The 27,925-nt window shown below is 42.6% G+C and overlaps 1 protein-coding gene across 17 annotated transcripts in view; it reads left to right on the top strand.

The window, feature by feature from the left end:
- Positions 1–27,925, top strand: part of LOC138326010 (microtubule-actin cross-linking factor 1-like) — a 217,162-nt gene that overhangs the window by 143,703 nt on the left and 45,534 nt on the right. For 14 of the 17 annotated variants that reach the window (XM_069272097.1, XM_069272092.1, XM_069272098.1 and 11 more), the window contains 12 exons: positions 51–11,171; positions 21,108–21,254; positions 21,618–21,773; positions 22,056–22,238; positions 22,538–22,621; positions 22,958–24,268; positions 24,539–24,662; positions 24,793–24,945; positions 26,094–26,329; positions 26,507–26,636; positions 26,861–27,060; positions 27,359–27,691. In XM_069272097.1, the coding sequence (XP_069128198.1) occupies positions 51–11,171; positions 21,108–21,254; positions 21,618–21,773; positions 22,056–22,238; positions 22,538–22,621; positions 22,958–24,268; positions 24,539–24,662; positions 24,793–24,945; positions 26,094–26,329; positions 26,507–26,636; positions 26,861–27,060; positions 27,359–27,691 (14,178 nt within the window). Of the gene's footprint in view, positions 1–50; positions 11,172–11,448; positions 16,903–21,107; positions 21,255–21,617; positions 21,774–22,055; positions 22,239–22,537; positions 22,622–22,957; positions 24,269–24,538; positions 24,663–24,792; positions 24,946–26,093; positions 26,330–26,506; positions 26,637–26,860; positions 27,061–27,358; positions 27,692–27,925 lie in introns of all 17 variants that reach the window. The other 3 variants (XM_069272102.1, XM_069272103.1, XM_069272106.1) reach the window with 2 other exon arrangements.

Here is a 27,925-nt window from a genome sequence, read left to right as displayed (position 1 = left end):
TTGTGAATAGACATATACACAACCAATATTAAATATGACCCTGTGTTCAGTTCCAGATGGTGATTGACGAGGATATTCCATTACTGCGTACATTCCGAGCAGAGTTGGCCAAGCGTTCCTCCATGTTAGTTGATGAGGACATGCAGGGTTTCTTTGAGCAGTTGTCAGAGTTTGAAGGCTATGCCAGCCAGCCAGGCCAAGGATACAGTGGTCCAGCTAAGACATTTGTCAGCAAAGTGACAATGCATGCTCAGAGCACCCATGACCAACCGCCAGCTACTCTGACACCAGGTATCCGTGTGACCAAGATGATGGATACCATGGAGACACCAGTAACCGCAGCTGTGGCCCCAACAGTCCAGATGAGGATGGTATCACCTCCACCCTCAGACGCTGGAAAGAGACTTTCTCAGAAAGTAGCAAGCATCACTAGTGTTACATCACTGGGAAATGTTGGTGAGATTGATGGAAAGTTTCCACAGGCTACTCAAATACTTGTGACTTTGAAACAGGAAAATCTGGCACCAAAAGGAACGACTGTATTTGTATCTGCCATTTTAAATCCAAAGACTGGTCGTAAATTGAACATGGTGGAGGCCATTAAGACTGGCCTATTTGATCCAAAAACTGGATACTTTATGGATCCTATCACCAACCGTCGGATACAGTTCCTGGAAGCTTGTGATCGAGGCTATATTTCCTCAGAGTTACAGCGGGAGCTGAAGTCCCCATGTGGTATCCCTGACCCACATACGGGGCGACCTTTATCACTGATGGACGCTATACAGAAGGGATACTTTGATCCTGTAAAACTGACCTTTAGAGACCCCTCTACTGGGCTACACATTCCAGTCCACGAAGCCCTGTCGAGGGGGATTATCAGTGAGGAGACAGCCAAGAAGTTGTGTGGGGATGGTTATGCAGTGACTACCATCACACAGTCACAGGCAGTGTTTGGTAATGGGAAGCTGGCCTCAATGGATACAACAATTGGCCTTGCTGAGGCGGTAGAAAAAGAACTTTATGATAGAACGACAGGGAGGATTCATGACCCTCTCTCTGGGGAAGACCTGACTATATTGGAGGCTGTGGAGAAGGGCTTTATCAGTCCGTCCAAGAAAGAAATCAAGGACCCGTCCAGTGGAGAGTATGTCACGCTGATTGAGGCTGTTACCAAGGGCCTTATTGACCCAGAGTCTGGCAGATGTATAGACAAGACAACTGGACAGAGAATCCCATTAGACGAAGCATTCCAACAACAAACCCTCAACAAGCCGCTCACACTACCAAAGGCTCTGGCAGATGGTACTGTCACTGACAAAGGCTACTTTGTGGATCCTCAGTCTGGTCGAGTCATGGCCTTCTCTGATGCTGTTGATAATGGTTTCCTTGACGACAGTGTGAAGTGTATTGTTGACCCGTCAAACAATGATGTTCTCTCCCTGTCAGAGGCCATAGAGCGAGGTGTAATTGACTCCAGGGGGCTGTATGTACCCCCAGGGGCAGCCCCTCCCACTCCTATTGGCCAAGCCTTGGAGGAAGGCCATTTAAAACTTGTCAGTGAAGAGGTTGTGTTTGCCAAGCCAAGTGTAAAGGACTCCCTTACAGGAAAGACATTAACTGTTGCTGAAGCTCTGAAGCAAGGTGTCATAACAGGTAGTGGAGAATTTGTCGATACTCGATCTGGTCGGCGTGTGCTACTTCGAGCAGCTGGTAGTCAGGGCTTTGTGGTCAAAGACACAGTAGATAAACTGACACAGGAAACATCTTTGAAGGATCCTTCAGGGAAGAATGTGACCATACTGAAAGCTGTGCAGATGGGCCTTATAAGTCCCACAACAGGTGAAGTCCGGGATATGACAACGGGTGACGTGATGCCATTACAACAGGCCACCATGGAGGGTCTGGTGTCTGAAGAAGATGCTCAAACTGTTATAGAACTCCTTAGTCCAGTGGTCGTCTACACCGCACTTACTACAAATCAAAAGGTTGTCAAGGAGGAAGAACCCTTGGAGGCTATCAGTATTTCTGATGCCCTGGATCAAGGACTGCTTGATGAGGATACTCAGACCTTCAGACATCCTAGAACTGGTCTGACTATGCCCGTAGAGGACGCCATAGAACAGGGTTTGTTAAAACTGTCTTCAGAATGGCCACGACCAACCATGGTGTCAGAGGCAAAAGATGAAGCTGACCGATGGCTGGAGGAAGTGGTCACTAAAATGTCGCCAGTATCCCCTGGTCAGTCAGCTACAGTGGATTCTAAATTGACCAAAGGTGACGAAGGCTTCTCTTTCACCACAACAACCATCTCCAGACCTGCAGTTGCCGAGAGTCTGGTGTCGGAAACCAATTACATCAAAATACAATATGTGACTGACCCACTGACCAAAGAAAAGATGTCTCCACAGGAGGCGTCCAAACGTGGGCTTCTCAATGTAACACAAGGTTGTTTTATCCATCCCATCACAGGCAAGAAGTACACCGTGAAAGAGGCCATGGACAAAGGCTTCCTGACAGGCACAGAGGTGGACAGCCCCACAGACCAGGCGGTGAAGGAGGTCCGATCCTTCTCCATTACTGGAGTGATTGATCCTAACACTGGGGAGAAGATCTCTGTGTCCCAGGCCGTCAAGGATGGTATACTAGACAGAGAGCGAGGTCAGTATGTGAGTAAAGACAGATTTGGACGCGAGGTGCTTCTTCCTATCAGTCAGGCGGTGGAGAAGGGCCTTGTCTTGGCCGACGATGTCAGCACATCACACATGACGCCACTGCAAGGTCTGAAACGGGAAACAAGATCCTACCAACTTAAAAGTGTTAAACATCCCATTACTGGTAAGAACATATCTGTCTTAGAGGCGGTCAAGGAGGGTATTCTGGATGAGCACAATGGAGTCTACATTAACACTTCAACAGGTGAAAAGCTACGCATTCCTGAAGCCATCGAACAGAAGCTCATCGACGCTGAATTGACTTCCATCACTTCTAATGATGGAGTCGATGGCAGTAAAGTGGTCACTACTAAACTGACTACCCTCAAAGTGTCATGGGTTGTGGATCCAAGGACTGGTGCTACCATCTCTGTGGCCAAGGCTGTTGAGGATGGCATCGTTAACCAACATAACGGCACATATGTTAATATTGTCACAGGTGAAGTCATGTCCATGAATGATGCCATCGAGAAAAAACTGGCTATAGCAACAGCTTCAGGTGCAGAATCATCAAGTAGTTCTGATATTCACAGTATACACATTACAGAGGAACAGGAATCTATGGAGGCAACACTAGTTGAGGATATTACAGCTGAGACAGTGACCTTGAGTATCAGCAGTGTGATCGACCCTGTCACCATGGAGATGGTATCATATGACGATGCTGTCATCAGTGGTGTCCTTGACCTCAATAGGGGCCTATATGTCAATAAAAGGTCAGGAGAGGCCATTCCAATCAACACAGCTCTGAACAAAGGCCTCATACACGCTGATGTGACTGGTAAGAAACGTGAGGAGGATATCTTCCATAGCTCACTACAAGCAGGAAGTGGTGGATTCTCTCTTAAAAATGTTGCATCAATCAAGGACGCTAAAACCGGACTAGAGATGTCACCAGCTAAGGCTGTGCAACAGGGCCTGATCGATCTAGACAAAGGAACATTCCTAGACACCAGAACCTGTGTAAGGATCCCATTAGAGGATGCATGCAAACAGGGATTCTTCTCCATGACAAAGGCTACTGATGCTGAGGAAATCACCCGACTCATGAATGAATCTCAAGAGGAGGTGATGCCACCTGTTATATCGGAGAATGGAATTGTGCCAAGTGTAGTGGAGATGAAGTTGGAGAAATCTGGAATGCATGATAAGCCAAAATCTGATGTACCTGACGAGATTCTCAATTACACTACAGATATTGAACAAAGCTTTGAAATGGAGACCGAAGATGTTCCAGACTCTCATAGAAATGGACAATTGACTATGGGCTCAAAACAAACTACAAAGATGGGAGGAGACGTTCGCGGGATGAAGGTCAACACAGTTGCCTTCCCTCAGGGCTTGTCCTATTGTGAAGCTGTCAATGTAGGACTGGCAGACCCGACCTCTGGTAAAGTCCGTGATCCTAGGACTGGAAGTCTGATTTCATTGCAAGAAGCAATGGAACACGGCATCATCAACCCACTAAAACCAGCCATGGTCAGCATTGTAGGTGGCAACCCCTTGACTTTACAAGACACATTCAAACGAGGATTAGTTGATCCAAACACTGGTCGGGTCAATTACCAGAAGAGTAAAGCTGACAATTTCCAGATCAGTCCGAACCTACCAACACAGTTCTCCTCTCCAGGACCGCTCAACCTTATGGATGCTTTAAAAGCTGGACTTTACAGTCCTTCCAGTGGAAAATTCTTGGAACCATTGTCTGGGGACACAATGTCCATACAGGAGGCAGTGAACCGTAATGTACTGAATGGTAATATGGTTACAGTTCGTGACACATCGTCAGGACGACGTATCTCGCTGAAATTGGCCCTCAGCAAAGGTCTAATTGATGGGGCCACTGCTATGGTAACAGATACTGCCACAGGGGAAGTGATGCCGCTTGATGAAGCAGTAAAGCGGGGATTGATTGAGAATGCTGTTGACGAGACTGCGGGCACTGTGTATGATACAGTGACAGGGGAAGGAATTCCTCTGGACAAGGCCATCACAGACGGACAACTTCGTGCAGAAGATGTCACTATCTTAGACACGACAACTGGTGAGATGGTTTCCATGGATGTGGCCTTTAGAAAAGGTCTGATCGACAGGAGAACAGGGAGTGTCAAGGACAAACAGACAGGACAGAAGTTGACAGCTCAAGAAGCTGTCAAGTTAGGACTCATGGCTGTGGTCGGTGCTCCGGTCCTGGCAGGAAAGGCCGTGTATGATGCAGTGAAGGGACGAAAAGGACAGACATGGACAGAAGATGCAAGTCGTGATGGGGACACATGGAAGATGGACGTCTCACCTACTAAGGATGTGTTTCAGAAGCGGACAATGTCGAGTTCTTCTAGTTCTCCCCAGAGGTCTCCAGCAAAGGAATCTAGTTTTCAGTTTGGATCACCAGCAAAGGAACGATCACCAGTCAAGGAGAGGAGTGATCACCTAGGATCACCAATCAAAGGCCGTGACCAATCACCCACAAAGGATTATCCCAGTTCATTCCCTAGAGATCCCAGAAAGAATGATAATGGATTTCGTGTAAATGGCAATGGTCTTCATGACGAAGGCATACAACAGCCACTAACTACCATTGTATATGCTAAACCAACTGACCGAATTAAGGTCTCTCAGCCCCAGAGACAGACTGACCAGCCGGACTCTGATGACCGTAGTCCAAGCCCAAGTCTTATGGTAAGTGAGGGTCAGGAGAAGAAAAGTTATCCTTCTTCTATGTATAAACGACGTGATGAGACTGATGTTTCTGCATTTGTAGCGCCTCATGGAGATACCTCTTTTCCATTGGGCCCCCAATCTGTGTCGAGTGTGAGTTTATCTCCCCTTTCATCTCTCTCTTCTTCGACTGCCCCGGATATGGTTAATAGACCCTTTTTACCACTGCATGAGGGTGACACTCAGGGCCCTTCCATCTCTGGAACCAAGGTGTTTGTGAAGTCCAGTGACCCTCCTTCCGCTGATAAGGGTCCCACCCCTCCCCTTTCTCCAATAACAGTCCAATCCTCTTCAATAATAACCAAAGATGACCTCACTGTTGACTGGTCAGCAGGAAAGGTCATTGTTTCGCCAACAGGAGAAGTTATGAATGTAGCGGAGGCTGTACAAAGGGGTCTATTAGACTCAGACACTGTTGAGAAATTAGCCGAGCAGGCAGCCTTAGAGTCTAAGACCCCTGAAATAGACATTAACTGGGATGATGGCACTATCACAGTAAGAGATACTCAGGAGAAGATCTCTGTAATGGAAGCCAAATTCCGTGGCTACATAGATGTACAAACCTCTACCACATTAACAACTGTGATTGAAAAAATGGAGGAAATTAGAACAGAAGATACAAAACAAATTGTGCCTGCTGTTGTACAGAAACCAACTGGGGCAAAAATACAGGAGACTACTGTAGTACGTAAAACAAAGAAAGTGGTGGAAGGAAATGAACCCCCGGAATATGTAACCCCGGATACTGTGGTAGAAGGAGTAATGAGTCTGAATGATATCGTTAGGATTGATAAAAATGTCACCGACTCTGGTAGCATATTTGTCCCAGGCTACGACTATCCCATATCTATTCGCAGAGCTATGGATGAACATGTTTTAGATATAGGTAATTCCTGTCTAGTTGATCCCCAATCTGGACGGCTTCTCAATCTAATCGAAGCCATCCGTATGAAGATATTAGACCCCTATACTGGTAAGTTAATACATTTAGGTACAGGGGAGCAAATTACCCTCAAGGAGGCATTCCTCGAAGGTCTTATTCCCCAGCCCGGTTATAGTGTAACGTTTCACACGGAGACCGAGACAGATGTCGGGGAACAACTGAACACGTCGCTGTCTCTGTTAGAGGCAGTAGAACAGCACTTGGTAGATCAGGGTAGTGGGACATACACTCACCCACAGACAGGGGAGATAATGTCGCTTGCAGCAGCCATACAGTATGGCTACATAGACTCGGTAGACAGTCACCACAATGTCAAGTGGTCAGAGACGCATGTCGACAGGAAGGAAGAGAAAGTGCAGGAGGAAATGCGAGTTCAGCTTAAACCTATTGCACTTAAGCCCAGCACACTGAAGCCCTTCACAACAGCACCACCAGTACAGGATTCCATGCAGTTCGCTAGCACAGCCCATATGGAAGAGACAAGAAGTTTCACTGAAGCCATGAGAGTGGACCAAAGCATGTCTGAATCTAGATTAGACACAAGTACAGAATCTCAGAGTTCTGGTGTTCATAGACTGGACGCTTTGAGAGACCAACTTATGAATGCCTCGCAACAGGACAGGACTACCCAGGTACAGATGATGAGCCTGAGCTCGGCTATAGAGATGGGATATTTTAGTGAAGAGAGTGGCATCTTCACTGAACCGCGAACTAGACAGGAGATGACACTTGACGAGGCGATTAGGTCGGGACATATCGATGGTAACAGTTTGATGGTTGATATCAAGACGGATGAGAAATTGACCTTACAGGAAGGCATCCAGGCAGGACGGATTGATCCTATCCAGGGAAAAGTGGTAGATAAGGACTCAAAGTTCTCGCTTAAAGATGCTGCTAAGTTTGGTCTGTTGGCAGTGGCTGGAGCACCAGCTCTGGCCATCATGAAAGCCACAGGGTCTCTGAGTCGAAAGTCAAAGAAGGATACCTCCTCTACTATTGACAGTTCCACAGTTGTTGTACCCCAATCCCAGACATCTGTGTCGCCCACAAAGAAGACACCACCCAAACCTCTTCCCAAGCCTGTTGATGTATCCAAAGATGGTCCAGTCAACCTGCAGGCCAGAACAGTGAATGTTGTAGGCCCAAACACATTGGAAATAAAAGATACGATTCACGCCCAGCACTTTGACAGTCTCCCACGTAAGAGAGATGTTAAGACCGAGTCTGTAGAGAAGGTCACCAGGACTCTGAATGTGGATGGTGTGAGAGACTCCTCCACAGGTACTGAAGTACTCCTCACTACAGCACTAGATCGAGGACTGATCAACCAACACGATGGCACATACACTAACAGTCTCACTGGACAGACATTCACGCTGACAGAGGCACTTGACCTTGGTTACATACAGGGTAAGGTCATTGACACAATCTCTACCAAGGAGCAGACAACTAATGAAGGCTTCCAGGCTGATGTTACATTCCACGAGAAGAAAAGACTATCAATTGTGGCAGTAACAGACTCATTGACCGGGGAGAAACTCTCTTTACCGGAGGCTGTGGTCCGGGGTATAATCGACAGAGATGGCCGGACCTACTTCCAAAAGGAAACAGGGAAGCGGATTCCTATAATGGATGCTGTACAGGAACACCTAGTTGTTGCTAGAGATATAGACTCCCAGATGAAAACAGATGAAAAATATCAGACCTCAAAACAAGATATTATCACCCAGACCAAGTCTCTGAAAGTTCATACAGTTGTTGACCCAGCCACACAGGAGAGAATGAGCCTGCCTGAAGCTGTCAGGAAGGACATTCTTGATCTGAAGGTCGGCATACTGAAGAATGTACGGACCGGTGAAGAGATTCCCCTTAGCGAAGGTCTCAAACAAGGCCTGGTTCATGGGGAGGATTCGGCTGTCTTTACGTCAATGAAGGGATCTGAGGCATATGAACAGACAGCAGAAACGCTACATCTGAAATCTGCATTTGACAGTGAAAGTGGACAATTCATTCCTATAAAACTAGCCATAGAGAAAGGTATCATTGACAGTCATTATGGGAAATTCAGAAAATCTACTGGGGAAGTCATTCCCGTATCCAAGGCTGTGAAAGAAGGCCTCATCAAAGGGGAACGTCCAATGTCACCACTATCCCCAAGGTCACCACGTTCAGCAGGTGTTGTATTTGAGAAGAAATCGGTCAATATTCAATCAGTACATGACCCAATGACTGGACAGGATATATCCGTGGTAGATGCTGTTGACAGAGGAATTCTGAACCTTAAGACAGGAATGTATTCCAACCCTCGTACTGCAGAAAAGATGACAATCCCAGAGGCAATAACTAAAGGTTCCATTAAAGCTGAAAGCTCCTCAGATGTAGGACCAAAGGGTACAACATTTACTGTGGAAACAGGATCCAAAACTTTAACAGTGAAATCAGTCACAGATCCAAGGACTGGAGAGCTGTTATCATTATCAAAGGCCCAAAAACGTGGACTGGTGTCCAGTGACCTTCAGACCTACCATGATCCGTCTGGGCGGTCGATGGATATAACAGATGCTGTGAAGCAGGGATTGGTAGATGCTGGCGTTCAGGAGGCCATACCAGTTCTTACCTCAGTAACTAGAGAGTCGGTTACAGTACAGTGCCTGGTTGATCCTGTAACTAAATCAGAGATTCCGGTTCATGTAGCTGTTCAGAAGGGACTGTTTGAACCAGAGAAAGGCCTAATTACAAATCTCCGAACTGGTGACAAAATGCCTGTGGAAGAAGGAGTGAAGAAAGGCCTGGTGAAAGTAGACTTCTCCAAGGTCAAGGAAAAGACAGATGACCTTGTTGTTGTGAAGGATGTGATTGTCACCAAGGTCAAGGATCCTTTGACTGGACGAGACCTCATGGTCAAGGACGCTGTCAGAAAGGGCATCCTGGATAAGGATAAAGGGCTGTATTATGATCCTCATACAGGGGCATCGATGCCGATTGAAGAGGCTCTGAAGAGCCACCTGGTGGAAGGAAGTCACATGTCGCAGAGTCAACTAGTTGACAAGAAGACCAAGGACATGAAACAAATCAACATCACAATGGTGCTTGATCCAATGTCTGGAAAGGAAATCTCAGTCAATGAAGCAATTGAATGTGGAATTGTTGACAAAGATATGACTACATATTATGACACGAAGACAGGCAAAAGCATCAAAATGGAAGATGCTTTCCAAAGTGGTGAAGTGTCAGGAGTGGTACAGACAATCACAACAACCCAGACAAAAGTGAAATCTAACAGACCTGGGTCAACCTACAATATCACCAGTGTCATGGATACGGCTGCGGGAAGAATGGTGACTGTGGCCGAGGCTGTCAATAGAGGCATTCTGGATGAGAAAGGCAACTTTGTGGATACAAGCAAGGGAGAGGTCTTACCTGTATCCAAGGCGATGAAAAAAGGCCTTGTCAGTGCTGACGAGGTAACAGTCACAAGTCCTGGCAGTAAGACAGATCAGCGAGGCATCAGACTGAGGGATGCCCTGCGGTACGGCTACATTGATATCCCCACTGGCATTTACACTGACCCAAGAAAGGGCAAGATGTACACTATTGATGAGGCGATCAGGAATGGACATCTGACAGCAGACGACAATCGACCATATCGTTACTCCGGCCCAAAATATGACAACACAACACATAGCTTCCAGCATGCTCTTCAGACAGGCCTACTGGACCCCAAGACTGGGATGTTCCATGAGAGGACATCAGGAGTTTATATATCTGTGGAGGAAGCTCTGAAGCATCGACATTTATCCCCAATAGCTGGACGAGTTGGTGGTAGAGGTGACTCTGTCATCATTCTGAAGGGGGCTGAAGTGTCGCCAGTTATATCTGAGGGTATCTTATATACCGACTTTGTGGACCCCAAAACTGGCGAGGAAATAGACACCAAAGAGGCTACCAAAAGGGGACTGGTCAGCTTTGTTAATGTCCAGCAGCCAATCACAGTCAGTGATGCTATCCGCACAGGGTTGGTGGACAGCGACACCGGAGTCTACCATGATCCCAAGTCTGGTGACAAGCTCTCGGTAGATGAGGCTGTAATCTGTGACTTCCTCAAATTGGACGAAGTGGAGCCTCTAGATGATGTAGAACTTCCTCACAGTGAAGATCTCCCAGTGTCCCTGACTGATGCCATCAGGAAAGGAGCCCTCAATGTGGCAAACGCCGAGTTTACAGAACCACGAACTCAACAAACGGTATCGCTACAGAAAGCGATTCAGCTTGGATACCTACAACCAAAACTGTCGAGCATTGATGAAAACGATGATGTCACTACCAATGATAGTGGTAGTAGTAATAAAACAGACGACAGTTTTGATGGTAGATTGGATGACAGTACGAATGGTAAGACTGACAACTCTGCCATTGACGACCTTCCTCGTGAGGTCGAGGCAGAGAAATACACTGTGATTCTAGAAGGATCACCATTTTCTCCTAAAGCAGAAGTAGTGTTAGACAAGGAAGGTGCTGTGGTTTCACGCACAGCTACCGAGGTGCAGATTAAGACGGGCTCAGCTGTTTATTCTACAAAGCCTGGGTTCTTGGTTGAGGCAAATGGGCGTGTACGCAACACATCAACGGGAGAAGTGATGACCTTCCAGGAGGCTGTGGATGCTGGTCTGGTGGAGACCGAGAGTGTAGAAGGCAGCAGTGAGGTTCAGGTAATGGGTGGCAACATCCCACCGAGCCTCGAAGGTGACACGTCCTCTGCGTCCTCCCTGTCTGCATCCATGACAACTTTTGACGGGGTAAGTATCTTCCTCCTCCACCTCCTCCCTGTTACTACCCCTCCCAGGACACCATGTGTCCTCACAGGTCCTCACTCTGCACTCACTATGTGATGGTGCTCTGTGCAAAGTGATGGCACAGTCAGCATTGATGTACACGTCTACACAATGGGGATGGTGGTTGTTTTGCACTCTGCACCAGTTTCCTTTTAGATGCAGTGCCCACAAAAAGATCAGTGTGTAAATAGTAGGTTGTTCGATGTAAGTTGTACATGTTATAATGAGAATCTTTTAACAGGGCTCAGAGGCTTGGACGACAAATGAAGTGGATAACTCCCAATCAACTGGCAACCATGGTGATGAAGGGCAGGGACCCCATACAATGACCTTGACCCAGATTATGCAGCAAGGCCTCTTTAATCCCTGCAGTGGATTATTCCATGACCCTGTTTCTGGAAACAACTTTTCTCTTGGTGCAGCCATTAAACATGGTTTAATTGACGCGAAAAAGTCTTTGTTCAAACTGCCCCAGACTGGGGAGATAATTGACTTGCAGGAAGCCATTCAGAGTGGTGCTGTCAACAGTAAGACTGGTAACGTGTTCGATTATGTCAAAGGAGAAGAAATACCTTTACATGTTGCTGTACGTCGCAAACTTGTCTCAGACGATTCAGAAATAGTATCTGGCCGTTCATTTTCTATCAGCACGGCTGATGATACACTAACATTCCAGGACAGAATAAAGGGAGGAAAGCTGTCATTCCCACGAAATGTGACAGAAACCAATTTCGAGGAGACAATATCCATTCGTGATAAGAAATCTGGAAGTGTGTTGAGTTTGAAAGATGCACGTAAGAACAGTATAGTGAAGTTTATAGAGAGTGATTTATCCAGTACTAAGGTTGGAATGAAAGGCTGTTTTGTAAAGGACACATTCAATGAGAAGTGGCTTTCCTGGGACAAGGCTTGTGATGCTGGACTTGTCGGAAATTTAGACATATCTTCAGAAACTTTGGCAAATCGTCGAGATTCTAAACAGATCAAACGAGTCACATGGTCATCATTGAACGATAAATTGGCGGAGACGAGTGAAGACAAAAAAGAGGAGGAAGATGACACTGTGAAGGACTCACTGGAGTCTGAATTAGACATGGAAATTGCAGCAGCACTACGAGCTAAAAATAAACGCAAACATTCCATAGAGCTGTGCTCCATGTCTGATTTACCTGTGACTTTAGATGACGTTATAGACAACGGCCTGTATGACCCGGTCACGAACACGGTACGTGATGTAAGTACAGATGACTGTGTGCCTTTCCTGGAAGCTATTGAGCGTGGACTTGTCCACAAAGCCTCTCTAATCCGTGACCCAGTCAGTAAAGACATCCTAACCTTGGAGGAGGCTATTGACAAACGCATTATTGATCCTCTCTCTGGCAGGATGATGTTGTCATCAGGGTTACCTATCGCTCTTAACTTTGCTGTCAGCAGAGGCTTGGTTGTGAAATGTAAATCGCCATTTTCTCTCTCACTTTCGGAAGCTATTGAGGAAGGACTTTTCGACATAGCTACAGGAATGATGCTGAACCCCAACACTGAGGAGAAGATGGGCTTCTCCCAGGCAATATTCTCTGGAATGTTGGATTGCAGTATTATAAAGGTACGCGACGTGGCCGGTGGGGAAGTCCTGGGGTTCCAGGAGGCTGTGGAGAGAGACCTACTAAACCTCGCCACGGGGATGTGTTATGATACGTCTAGCGGCGATACACTGTCACTGATAGAGAGTATTGAGAGAGGAATTCTAATTGACCTAACAAACCAGCCTAAATATAGCCTCCTCGAAGTCGTCGACGACTGTCTGGTGGACGAGGAAGGTAAATTCCATGATCCATCGACAGGGTATTCTGTCTCATTATTAAGTGCCATAGACTCAAGTTTACTTGATCGTGACTGTACTCTTGTACGAGATTTAGAGAGCGGGACTCTTCTAACCCTCGACGGAGCTATAAGCGAGGGAATTGTTAATTCTCTCACTGGAACTTATACCTGTGGTAAAATTAACTGTGATTTTAACACGGCGGTGTCCAAAGGTTTACTTATACAAAATCTTGGTAGCACAGATTTGAATTTGATTGATGCGATTCATGAGGGAGTTTACAACACAACTCATCAAAATTTTATGGATCCACGAAATGGAGAAGTGAAATCGTTCCAGGAAGCTTTGGAATCAAAACTTGTACGATGTGATGATATCGTGATAAAAAATTCCAAATCAAGGGAGTATCTGACATTCGAGGAAGCCGTATCGCGGAAGCTTCTGGACCTTGGAGAATGTCAGATATTGGATTCAGTCACGGATGAATGGCTAGATTTAAAGGCAGCACTAGCACATGGGATCCTTCGACAGACAACAGGAGAATCTGCTAAAGGCTTGGTTACCATAGTAACAGAGGGGATATATGACACTGAACTGCAAAGAGTCAAGGACAAAACTTCTCAGATGTGTGTAGATGTTGATGATGCTATTTCTATAGGGATAATTGATCCTTCCCATACATTCGTACGTGATAATGCTCGTAACCAGTTCATTCCACTGTCAGAAGCAATAAGCTATCACCTAATGGATAAGTACTCCGGAAAGGTGACTGATACAAAGACATTTGAGAAATTAGACTTGTGTACGGCTGTAGAGAAAAAACTTGTGATAGAGATGCCGGCAAAAGGGTTCCCGCTGGTAGATATCATCAATAACGATCTCTATGACAAAGATAAGAATAACATTCTGCACCCAAGGACATGTGCTCGTATATCTCTTCAGGAGGCAATTTCATGTAGATTGGTTGATGGCTCACAACCACAAGTACTTGTGACAGAGCGAGGAATTTTCAGTCCGAAGGAAGCGATAGCAAAGAAAATATTGAACCCCACAACTGGTGCCTACCTGGGTGATATATCACTACCTGAGGCTGTCGCTAAAGGATTTGTTTTTAAATCTGAACAGAAAGGGTACCAACCATTTTTAACAGAAATCGCTGACATTCTCAAAGATTCTGATTTGACTTCATTAACATCTGGTAAACCAAGCCTCGACTGTAATCTTGGAGTTCCGACCGACTTTTCAAGAAGATCAAACTACGGAAAGCCTCTCTTTGGAATCCAGAGGGCAGTGGAGGAAGGTATTTTCGAAAAACACAGATGTACTTTCTATGATCTCCGAATCAAATCCTCTGTTACTATGGCAGACGCTTTGAAAACATTCCTGATCCATGGCACCAGGTCAAGGGTCATGAACCCTGACACTCAGAAGTTCATATCCCTGGGCGAGGCCTTGGATAAAGGGATTGTGAGTGGTAAAACTGGGTCTATACTTGATAGACAAAACATGAAAAGCATTCCACTAGAGAAAGCGGTGGAGGAAAATCTGGTGGTAGATGTGCCTTTTACACGAGTAACTATTGATGAAGCAGTGTCCTATGGATTACTGAACACAGATCTGCTGAGAATGCAGAGTATGATCTGTGATGAGAGATTGTCATTGGCTGATGCCCTTAACAAGGGTCTGATTGATACAGAGGATACTCTGGTCAAGGACATTGACAAGGACATGGTGATGACCTTGAAAAAGGCTGTGGACTGTGGCCTGTTTAACACCACAACAGGATGTGTGGTTTGTGACTCTGGGCGTATCGTCAACCTCATGGATGCCCTAAATGAAGGCCTTATCCTCAACGGCCGAAGTTTGTGTAATTTCCCCAGACTTCCACAGCTGAGGAAACGTACTTTACAACTCGACTCCCTATCTAATAGTGTGGAGATTGTCTCCAAGCAACCCAAGCATTCCAGTGACAGTTCTGGCATCGATATGCTGGAGAACGATGATGTACTTGATCCTATGGATCAAAATCTAGATGCCATCACTTTCGGGGAGGCTGTCCGAGGAAATCGGTTAGATACAGAAACAGGTAACTTTCGTTTGTCTGATAGTGACATTCCAATGCCTTTAACAGAGGCTATTAACCAAGGCCTGATAGATGTTTCTGGTGTAACATTCCACGACAGGGTAACAAACCAGAATGTTTCCCTCAAACTGGCCCTAGAGGCAGATCTACTAGATCTCAGTACGGGAGGCTCTAAGAGGAATTCCACACACGGAATAACCTTCAGTGAGGCAGTCCAAGGAGGACTCCTGACAGAGAAAATGGAGGTTAATCTTGATGATAGTGATATATCAGACGCCGTAAAACATAGAAGATTGTGTTTGGAAAAATTAGCTAGAGGAAGTGAGGTTATTAAATCAGCCAAAAACATGTCGTCCTCCTTGGACTCCTTGTTACAAGTGGTGAAAGATGATCAGGGAACATATCGTCTGGGTACGCTGCATCGTATACTAAAGAAAGGCATACTTACTCCCAGTACTGGTCTGATGGATGACCTCATCACCGGCAAGCCAATGACCTTACAGGACGCTGTCCAAAGTAACCTTATCAACATGCGAGCTCGGGAAATTGTCGACCCTCGCACTAGAGAGCTCCTCACACTACAGGAAGCGATCAGTCTCCGTGTGGTGGACCCTATAAAGGGTTGTTACAATGATACAGTCCATCACACATCAATGTCACTCAAAGAGGCCATGGAGCTCAGTCTGATTATAGAAGGAATGGCAGAAGCTCCACAGCCTAAGAGTTCAGTGGAAATCTATGTGGAAGAAATCCTCACTAATGAACAGAACAAAGGTAAAGCAAAGCTACAGGATGCCTTCTCATCTGGTGTCTTACATCGGGCTAACTCTTCTGTCATTGATCCCGATACAATCCAGCCGATCACATTAAAGCGGGCGGCCAGTCTCGGTATGATCGACATGAGTACAGGGGAATTTAAAAATCCACAAACAGGCGAGTGTATATCTCTTAGCGATGCTGTTGAGAAGGGATTTATTCTGAGTCCCAAGGGTCTGACCCTGTACAGCGCTGTGAACCAGGGGTTGTACAGCGATAAGAATTGTCAGTTCGTTGACCCAGGTACGGGGAAGGAACACACACTCAAGGAGATGATCGAAATGGAGATTATCACTCCGATGTGTCTAGAGGTTCGTGACCTCACACAGAATGGGATCGTAGTCACATTGCAAACGGCCATCGACAGAAAAACTATCGAGCAGATTAAGAATGTTTATGTGAACTTGATTAATAACCAGGTGTACAATTTTAACGAGGCGATCGCGGCAGGACTAATCATCAGTAATAGTCCTCGAGAAGGACTTCGTGAGAGTAACAACAGTCAAAGTGTGATGGCGGTCCCAGGGCTACATACCATAGAATCGTCACGGTATCGTAACATGGCTGAAAACCCATACGGACCAATCCTTACACGTCCGTTCTCCATGGGTAGTCGGTCTCGTAATAGCAGCTCCTCTGATTTAACAACTGACTCATCGAGTACAGACAGGCGTGATCCTCACACGTGGATGATGCCTCTGACTTCGGAAATGATCCGTCAGATGATCGCCAACGCTAAACTTAAAAAAGAAGCAGTCGCTCAGAGGAACGACAACTCCCAGAAATATAAGTCTGAGGATGAATGTGATACTGGTTCAATCACACCCACCGATAAAGAGGAATCGGAACAAAATGTGGACGTTGACGAAAACCCACCGACACCACCTACACCACAGGTCACAGAAATACCATGGCAACATGAGGTCAAGGTCATAGAAGAGGTCAGGGTCAAACCAGCTATGGCAGGACTCAGGAAGGTAGGAACATTGATTCCTGCATGTGTCGCCTGGTCATGCCGAGAGTCTCCTGCCTGAATGTCCAGTTCTTTTGTTTGCCAACCTGAATGAAAACGTCTCTAACTTGTTATGCAACGTCTGTCTGCATCAGAACGCCTGTGCACCGTCTGGACTGCCATACTTCTAGTTTGTATTTAACAAATGTACATCGTGAATTCTTGACTGTCATTATATTATTTATCTATTTACTTTGGCATTCCCAGTACCATATAATCTGAAAATCTGTTTTTTCAAATTTTTTAGATTTTCTGGCAGAGTTATGATTTTTCTAATTGAATCCAATATATCCCAGGTTCTCTTCAAAGTAGTGAATTTGATAATTGAATAGAAGTTGTTAGACGTTCTGCCAGTAATGATTTTTGAGAACTGGATTATATGAGACCTGAGAATGTTTATAAAACCCTGTAGAAAGGCATGTTGATATGGACCCATCTTCATACAATATGTAATTTGATGATAACTATAGACTTAGTACATGTCTAACTCACCAAACGTTTGGTTCTATACACTTAACCAGTATCATCATGATGTTGTGCATGAATTGTGTTTCTAGTCAATATTGAAACAGCCATGTGTTAAATATAGGGAAATAGAAAGTAGGTTACTTTGAACATGGGTCCATATATGCATATAAGATAGTTTCATTTCCAAGATATATTTTCTCATTGGAATGAAATTGATCTCATTTGCAAATTAGAAATTCCTGAAGCATGAGTTCCTCCATGTAATAGTAAGGAATTAGCATGGTATTCTTAAAAAATTAAACCATTCAACTTTTGTCATAGCTTCTCAGCTGTCCAAAAGAAATAAAAGGAAAAAGTGCATGGTTGGAAATTTATCTTTCCTTTTAAAATATAATACAAAGCTGAATTATTCCCAAGTATCTTTTGCATACTAACCGTTAGTATGTGCTTGCTTTCTAATTATTTTCCTGATTGAATGACGTTGTATAACCAACCATGCTTTTCCTTACTTTCATTGAAACCTTAGAACAATATGTTATTACAGTACATCAATGTATCTTGTTTTGTTAATGTAAACTCATTCACCACTATAGATACATAATGAATTCTTCTAATTCAAGGGCTACAAGTGTTCATTATGAAATTCAGGGGTGAATGATGTAATATCATTGCAAATCCGTGATTTCAATTGGAAAGATTATGGTTAATGAACAGAGATATTAGCAACTTTTAAACAAAGATCCTGTTTATAGTTTTTTCAAATTTTCTTTAACTACGGTATGTATGTGACTGTGAGAGTTGTTTAATTGCAAAGTTTTTTCACTAACAGCTATGTGATAAATGAGTTGATGTTGAGTGCATTTGAGATAACTATATGTTTCTAATTAATTGTTTTCACAAGTATTTGTATTGAGAGTCTGATGAAAGGGACGGGAACATGTGTATATGTGAAGTTTAACTTGTGTTTGATGCACATGTGTGTTAGTGCAGTAGTTCTGTGCACATAGTACTGATATGATACCTAAGTAATCGGCAAATCTCCAACAACAATCACCATAGCAACAGAAAAGCCTCCAGCAAGAATAACCATAGCAACAGTAAAGCCCCCCAATAACAATCACCATAGCAACAGGAAAGCCTCCAGCAAAAATCACTAATACAGCATGAAGCTATCTCCCCAAACTCATGTTCAGAACTACTATAAAACCCTTTGTTGAATCATAACTGTTAATGCTAAAATTAAGGTAGGAATGGGATTTATTTTTGTGGGGGTGTAAAACCTGTTTACTTGGATTAGAATGGTTTTTGTGTTGTTGTTGGATAGTTTGCCATTACAAGATAAATCTTTGGCATGGAAACTCTATTATTTATAACCAGAAAGTCTCAAGATCAGTAAATGTGGAGAGGGAAAGGGAACTATGATATCTACATAAGCTATATATTATCTCAGAATTAATGAGTAAATTACCTCTACCTCAGAAAGTAACAGCAATTTCAAAATTATGTGTTTTCTGAAATTTATTTTGTTTTGAAATATTTCTGATCAGTGAAACATTTAATCTGATGACAATATTAGCTCATCCTTTCTTTTGTTTTAAAAAAAGTTAAACAGTTAGCCAAAAGTAAGAAAGGTAATTCAAAATTTGTAGGAACTCTTTCATGAATAAGATGGAAATTTTGACAAAATTCAGTGAAGAGATTAATAGATTTTGTTTAATTATTTTAAAGGAGAATGGATTTTGTTTAATATTTAAAGGAGAATGGATTTTAAATAACCAGTTGGTTAGTAACAGCTAATCCAGTTTTGCTATTTACTGACACATTAAAGCAGAAAAGGAATGTCTGAACTAAAAATCAACTTGTTTATACTTTTAATGTCATACTTATTTATGATTTCAAGTGATGTTGAAATTACGGAAATAATAATTTCACCTCTAAGATAAAAGAAAACAACAAAGGATTTGCTGTGATGATTTCCACAGGAAATTTGAAGTCCGGCAAGGTTTATATAATGTTTAGGAAAATTATGGAATGGTTTGAACGTTTAGTCCTTTCTAAACATGACATTAAAACTAAATACAAGTTAAGAGTGAATTATATTTTAATGATTGATAATTAAGTTTTGTAATTAACTTTTTGACATTAATTGGAGTTTTTATTAATCAACCACTGATCAAATTAATCTTGTTAATGAGTTGTTACAGTTTTAATCTGAATCAGATTATAACTTTGACACACAGACCCCTGACCTCTCGCATGATTTATACAGATCCACTTTATTCCTACTGTTAACGTCTCTCTGTATTTAAACAGTATGCTCTGTCTTCATTTGACCATCTATATTTATATTTTATTATTACTTATTGCTACGTTTGAAAATGTCTATCATTGTCTAAGAATATAAAGTAACTACATTTAATATTGAAGGGTAAGTCTTTAATGAATCCAGAATAGTCAGTCAATGTTGAAACGGAAATGATTAAATATGTATTTTAAATGAAAATCTTTATTCTCATGCTGAATTGATATGGTATAGATCACATTTTCTTCCACTTGCTTTCCCTTCCTTATTTTGCAATTCACAAAATGCTACATTCCTTTTCCTGGTTTTATTTTTTATTAGAAAAAATGATTCACAATTTTCAATTGCTTTATTTTAATCCTGGTCAAAAATCAGAAAGCTTTGATTTGCAGATCCGTACATTGCTTATAAGTGAAATCGCATTCTTTTCGTTTCAGTGGGTTTTGCCTTCGCATGGTGGTAGAAATGTGAAAGCCTGCCTGCCTGCCTGTGCCTGTCGGCTGTTCCCTTCACCCCCTCCACATTTACCATGCAAATGCTGTTCTCTTTTTCCCCTTCCACACTTACCATAGGAATGCCTGTTTCTCTCGTAACCATTAACATGCATCAAGTTTTCTGTCCCTCTGTCCTTCAATTCATCTTGTTATTGTCCCTGTACGTTTGTTGTATCTGTCCTGCCGTATCATTGTTGAAGTGCATGTTTTGTTTCTGTTTATCCGCACGTCCTGTGATGTACCTACCTTGTCATGTGACTGTCATGTGATATATTCTTAATAATGTATGCAAGATTTGTTGGGTATGGATGAATATGTATTTTATTTCATCAATACTTTTATTTTATGTGTTCAAAAATATTTTTGACTGAATAATGTTGGATAGTTCCTCTGCATCTTGAAATTTGTCAATTATTGAAAGTCTGTTCCTAATTTATTTATCAGTGTAAATTTTTGTTTTGCCTTGCCCTGCCATAGTAGATGCCATTACACTTGTATGATGTAGGGTTGCATATCTTATTATTGTAAATATATTTGGTTTGAATGATTTGCCTGCTACCTGTAACACTGTAGGGTATTGTGCACCATGTATTTATAGGGTAAATATGATAACTGTTGTTAAACATCACTGCATCTCTTGTATTAATATTGTATGCTAAAGTTGCCACTGTCAATATCTGCAAATCAAAATTTGACAAAATTTTTGTTTCATTTTGAAACTGAATTCTGATTTTGATCCTTTTTAGATTCTGTTAGTTTGCTTTTGCTGAGAATTTAAGTTTTGAACTATCAGGTTTTGCTTTAATTTTCCATTAGATTTTGTTGCACTAGAGTGATATTTGAATCGGAGATCTAATATTTACTCTGTACTGCGTATTAATCCATGTGTAATGTGTACTCCTACAGGGGCGGTTAGTCGACTCGTATGACAAACTCGCTCAGGATCTCAACAATGAACTCAACTGGCTGTCCGATGTGGAACAGTTGCTAAGAGACGACCAACCAATAAGTGACGACGCTCACAAAGTTCAAGGCCAGTTGGAGGCACAGAAGGTTTGTACAAATAACGGAATCCATATATCTTTATTTCTAACAAAAAAATGTATGTTTTCAAAAAGTATTTGAAGGTTTTTATTAGTCTTATAAATAAGAATGCCATAAAAGTATGAGAGAAAAATAAGATTGTAGTTTACGGGTCAGTAACTGTTCATATTTTGGATACACTTGGACAAGGGAAATCATTTATAATTTTCTGTCTGAATAGGCTTTTTAACTTGTGATCTGACATACCTAATTGACAAGCCAAAAAAACCATGGCTATACATCAACACACAATATTCATGATTGTTTCACATCGAGGTAACAAGTCGGTTTCAGTGACAGGAACTTGCTCTACTTGATTATCTCCCTTTGCAGACTCTCCATGATGATATCCAGAAGCACCAACAGCCAATCCTGTCCCTCGTCTATCAGACGGAACAGCTGCTGGAGAACCACCAGGAGGAGTTAACTCCGGAGCAGGTCACCGAAGTCCAACAGCTCGCAACCAGTCTCAAGTCCACGTTTGGCAAGGTAACACAATTGATTTACTTAAATAGACTGTCCTCACTTAGTTTTCCATAGGAATATTTGGTTGTATCTTTGATATCAAAATGTCATCATATTTACATATTTCTATTTTGTATCTATTATGTACTTATCATGACTAATCCTTACTAAAACCAATCTGGTTTTAATTTCAGAATTAAGATTGTAACAATGTCATTGAAAAAAACCATCATATATATTCAATAGAAGATTACTTTTCAATATTTTGGCAAATGTATTTAGGATATCTTGTTGCTAATTCTTTAGGTCCAGAAAACTGCTGATGCCAGAGTCAAACATTTGACCACTGCGGCCAGTGAGGTGACTAAATTTGAGGAGGAACTGACCAAGTTTAACGACTGGCTTGGTTACACCAATACTGAATTGACCAAACACCAGAGGGAGGTTACCAACCTTGACCACCTGAAAGATATTGAGGAACAACAAAAGGTAGGCTGAAAACTATTGATAAGCATCAAGATAAGTCATCTTTAATAATGATAACAATTTGTGTACTTATGTTACAGTTCTAGTAAATTTAAAATATGTGACACTTAATTGTCTTAAATTCTAGACTTGTTTGAATATTTATGATCCTGTCCCAGTTTAATGGCCTTGTTTATATATCTCGATATGGTGACCTTGACCTTGTTGATACAGCTCAATAAGGGATAATGAATGTGTGACCCCTAACCCTATATAATTGACCATTGTCATTATTATGTAATTTCTTGTTTCCATGACAACAGGAGATGTTAAATGACATCATCTCCCACCAGGCTGACCTTCGGTTTATGTCTATGGCAGTACAGAAGTATATGGAGGAAGCCAAGGTTTGTCATTCTCATATCCCTGTTACTCAATCAATTGTTGTGGAAAACTTCTGTGACTTATCAAACTTTCTTATCAAATAGAATTGTGACAAAATAATTTCTATAAAAAGTACTTGACCAAATCCTACAGAACTCCTCAGCACTCCTCTGTAGTGTTTTGTCTATGTTGAAGATAAAGTTAGAACACAGGTTTTGTACTGAAGAGAAAATGAATCAAGCAATAAAGCAAATCAATCAATGTTGTGTGTCCAGTAAACAGGTAGTTACCTGGTAGTTCTCTACATTTTTGACAATTTTAAAAACATAATAACAATTATTTCTATTGAATATTTCCAGCTTCACAAGTTGGAGGTTGATGCCTTCAAGGCAAACAGACGTAAGACCAACCGTCTCAGCTGGCTAGGTATGGAGGGGATGGAGGCTGAACAAGTCGGCGACAAAGTCAAAGTGGCTACAACTCGCTACGATGAGCTGAAATCTAAATGTGCTCTGTTTGGAGACAAAATCGGATCTCTGTCGACCAAACAGCGTAATTTCAATGAGAGCACCTTCAAACTACTGACCTGGTTAACAGACATTGAGGAGAAATTATCAACATCGAAACAGGAGTCAGCAACCACTGAGCCAGAGGTCCTGCGACAACAACTTGGACTAATGCGCTCAGCTAGCAGTGACGCTATTGCACATGGTGTACAGCTAGATGAGTTAGAGAAGTCGTCACATGATTTGATTGACATGTTAAAAGATCTGGCTGTCGATGAAGATCACATTCACAAGTTAGAGGATATTGTAGAGGACATCTCTGGTCGACACAAGGAAGTGCTTGGTGAGGTCAACGAAAGGTCAAATAGCCTGCAGATGGCCTTGACAAAGTCCCAGGATGTAGAGGATGCCCTAGACAATCTATTGACATGGCTCCGTGATACAGACAAAACACTCAACTCCCAGAAATCTGTGAGCTTAATGAGGGACCGACTCAGTGAACAATATCAGGAACTTAAGGCAATTAGTGCTGATGTAGAAAATCATAAACCAAGTTTAGATTCAGTAAGACACGAAGCCAATGAGCTGATTAAAACATGTGAACTGGACATGGCAAAGTCACTTGAGTCAAAACTTGGAGATCTTGCAAACCGATTCGGAGGAGTTCAGTCCAAGTGTGAGGCTAGAGCCAAAGATATTGAAGAAATCTCAGAAACTCTGGATCACTTTCAGGACACGCTGGAAAACATCAATGTGTGGTTAGGCTCCAGGATACAAAATCTTGAGGACAAAGACTGGAACAAAAAATCTGGGGATGAAATGAAAAACAAAATAGATGGTATGACCATTCAGAAAAAACAGAAGGAGGAAATGGTAGCAGAGCTGAAGGATGTTGGACAAATGCTGGTCGAAGATCCACGTACTGGTGAGGTCAGCGAACTCAAGGAGAAGTTGGCAGAATTATGTCGTAACTGGGAGGACTTCAATGAACTGTTGTCAGAGCGAGAGCAGGAAGCACAAGAAAAGGAGAGACAATCAGACGAATATGGTAACATGAGGAAGGCTGTCGTTGATTGGCTGACCACCATGGAGGGCAAGGTCGACGCCTTTGATCCTGTGGCTGTTGATGTTGAGGTGGCAGCTGTCCAGATTGAGGAACTACAGGTGAGTCGAGCAACATAAGGTTCTGTTGTAACACCCCTATGATTTCATGATGAATTGCCCCGACCTTAGAACTGGAAGAATTGGTTTGTCAGGTAAAGGATGTGATCATCAGGTGTGAGGTTATACATTATTTACTTAATGAGGACCCCATTTATAATGTTATTGGTGTTGTCTCACTTAGCTGCTACTTTTAAAAGACATTTAAGTTTGTTTAAGTTACTTGTTGATATTTCAGTGACAACCTTATATAATTAATTCTTTATGTTACAGCCCATGTTACAAGGCTATCAAGATTTCACAGACACCATTGATGAAGTCAACGACCTCGGATGTGCTTTTGATGCCCTTCAGAATGCTGACCAGAGGCCTAGCAGTCCCTTTAGGAAAATCATGCGTAAGTACAGTATCCATTGTAATCATGGAGGCTGTAACACAAAAAAAAGTTTAAAATAATGAAAATTGGGTTTATTTTGAGCTCAAATACATTAAGAGCAATAGTTATACATGATAAATTTGTTCTGTAGGTGGTCGTCGACTGCCAAGTCTGATGTCTCCACGACTACGGAGCCCTTCACCCACATTCCCACCGCCATCACCAACGACCATGCTGAGTCCGATGTCAAGTGAATCTGGCATCAGCAGCAAGAAGAGTTCCTCAGATAATCTACTTGTAGAAGGTAACGCATCTGTATCAATTTAGAGGCTTGTTGTGAAATAGTAAAGTTATGAAATCAGTTCATATAATCATGGTATTGAAAAATGTGCCCACGGCAACAGAAATTGAAGTTTTATTGTTCCTGGTAAGATTAATAGGTAGAGATTGTTTTTCTTCTTCATTGAAATGGAGGGAGGAAGTGGAGGGAGGATGTAGTGTCACAACAATATCTGTCTCTTTCTATCATGTCCTGTGTCATATGAAATGGAGGCACCCAGGGCAGTTTGTCTAATACCAACATGTAAATGGAGGCACCCAGGGCAGATTGTCTAATACCAACATGTAAATGGAGGCACCCAGGGCAGTTTGTCTAATACCAACATGTAAATGGAGGCACCCAGGGCAGTTTGTCTAATACCAACATGTATATGGAGGCACCCAGGGCAGATTGTCTAATACCAACATGTAAATGGAGGCACCCAGGGCAGATTGTCTAATACCAACATGTAAATGGAGGCACCCAGGGCAGATTGTCTAATACCAACATGTAAATGGAGGCACCCAGGGCAGTTTGTCTAATACCAACATGTAAATGGAGGCACCCAGGGCAGTTTGTCTAATACCAACATGTAAATGGAGGCACCCAGGGCAGTTTGTCTAATACCAACATGTAAATGGAGGCACCCAGGGCAGATTGTCTAATACCAACATGTAAATGGAGGCACCCAGGGCAGATTGTCTAATACCAACATGTAAATGGAGGCACCCAGGGCAGTTTGTCTAATACCAACATGTAAATGGAGGCACCCAGGGCAGTTTGTCTAATACCAACATGTAAATGGAGGCACCCAGGGCAGTTTGTCTAATACCAACATGTAAATGGAGGCACCCAGGGCAGTTTGTCTAATACCAACATGTAAATGGAGGCACCCAGGGCAGTTTGTCTAATACCAACATGTAAATGGAGGCACCCAGGGCAGTTTGTCTAATACCAACATGTAAATGGAGGCACCCAGGGCAGTTTGTCTAATACCAACATGTAAATTCAGAAAACAAAAATGGGTAGGAATTCATAGGAATGGAAAAGTATGTCTATTGGGAGAAATACAACATTTCTATTTGAAAGTAGAATATTTTGTAGAACTGAATTTTGATATGTTGGTTTTACAGATCTTACAGAAATCCAGCAGGAATTGGTCGACATCAACCAGAGGTACGATCTCCTTGGTGAGCGTCTTGCGGATCGTCATCACGAACTACAGAGCATGCTTGATAGTATGAAGACATTCCTACAAAACATGAATGACCTTATGACCTGGGTTGACCTGAAAGACCTTGATGTACACATAGCAGCCACACTTCCAACAAGTGAAAGAGAGGCTAAGAAACAGCTTAAGGAACACGAGGTAAGAAATCGTGATGCTAAACATTTCAAGGAATCTCTGGGGAAAAAAATTAATAAACTAAATGTTATTGATTCATTGACAGAATCTTTTTTACATAGAGAACGTCTGTCAGTATATCTATGCATTTAACATTAGATAATAATCACTCTTTGTAATTAATTATTTCTTTGTGATTAGGAGTTCCACAAAGAACTGTTAGACAAAGAAGGCCTGGTGGAAGAGATCAGAGCCAAGGCACAAGACTTAATGAAGACCAAAAAGGGCATTCCTGGTACTGAGGTCGTACAGCAACAACTGGCTGAGCTAGGTAAGGGCACGTAACTCTAATTCTATTAGAAAAATACTGCAGTTTTAGGGAGAATCTGGTTAGCCTGATCTAGGTAAGGGGACGTAACTCCTAACATCCAAAAGATTACTTATGTTTGTAGCCAAGCTGGGTAAGTGGACATCAAATGGTCTTTATCTTTAAGATGTCAAATCAATTGAATGGTTTTAGAACTATTGCTATTTCCCATTATTTTGACATTACAGAGGACAAATGGTTAGACCTCAAAGTGGAGTCAGAACAGCGGAGAAAATCTTTGGATGACATGGTGACTGACCTTCGTGCTTTCAAGGACGCTGGTGTCCATCTCCAGAAATGGGTGGCACAGAAGGAGAAGATGGTGGGAGTCCTCGGCCCCGTAGCAACGAGTCCAGCTCTTATACAGAACCAACAACAACAGGTCAAGGTCAGTACAAGGTCAAGGACTTGTAGTTATATATAGACTTATATACAGGCTCCTGATGTAAGTGACAATGAGCAATTTTATAAAGCATTTATTTCATGTTATTTCTAATTTCTGATGCATCTAAAATATGTATTGGCCAAATTATATTATCTATGTAATTTTTGGTAAAATTTCACTACAAATGATTTAGAACTGATATTTCAACACTTTCCTGAATGTCCTTTTAAATGAATACGCATGACAACACTAAAACGGCATAAGGAAGTTATATTATAACAAACCTTGTGTTTGTCAACAGTTACTACAAGAGGAAGTTCACGGCCAGGAGCCGTTGTACGAGACATTTATCAGGTCTGGTCACTCCATACTGGACAAGTGTGAGCCGGACGGCAAGGACTCGTCGCACATCAGTCAGAAAATGGACGTCATCAGTAAGGGCTGGGATCGCATCGGGAGTCGTCTAAGGGACCGCGCTCAGAGCCTCACAGCTGTTGAGGGGTTGAGTGGAGAACTGGAACTCACGTTACAGTCTGTTGGTGACTGGATCGCAGATATCTCCACAAGGCTGGAGAAAGTCGAACCTGGAGCGGTCAGTCCCACAGAACATCGAGCTCAGATGGATTTCCTACAGGTAAAACTAGTGCACGGTTATTGATCTGTAATTAATGTACTACAGCATATGATACATGTAATTAGTCACTTATTTTAATTTTTTTGGGTTTTTTTGGGGGGGTGGGGGGGGGGGGTATAGGAACGGACTTAAATAAGTGCCTTGCTATAATATATAGCATTATCCAGCTGTGATGTTAAAGTTCCTATGTTTAAACATTACATGACGTTTGAATCTAAATTTCTTGCTATATTT

This window comes from Argopecten irradians, chromosome 6, assembly GCF_041381155.1.
Source record: "Argopecten irradians isolate NY chromosome 6, Ai_NY, whole genome shotgun sequence".
In the NCBI taxonomy this organism is placed as follows: domain Eukaryota; kingdom Metazoa; phylum Mollusca; class Bivalvia; order Pectinida; family Pectinidae; genus Argopecten; species Argopecten irradians.
The sequence above is the reverse complement of the archived record's forward strand: the minus strand, read 5'-3'. Positions and strand labels throughout refer to the sequence as shown.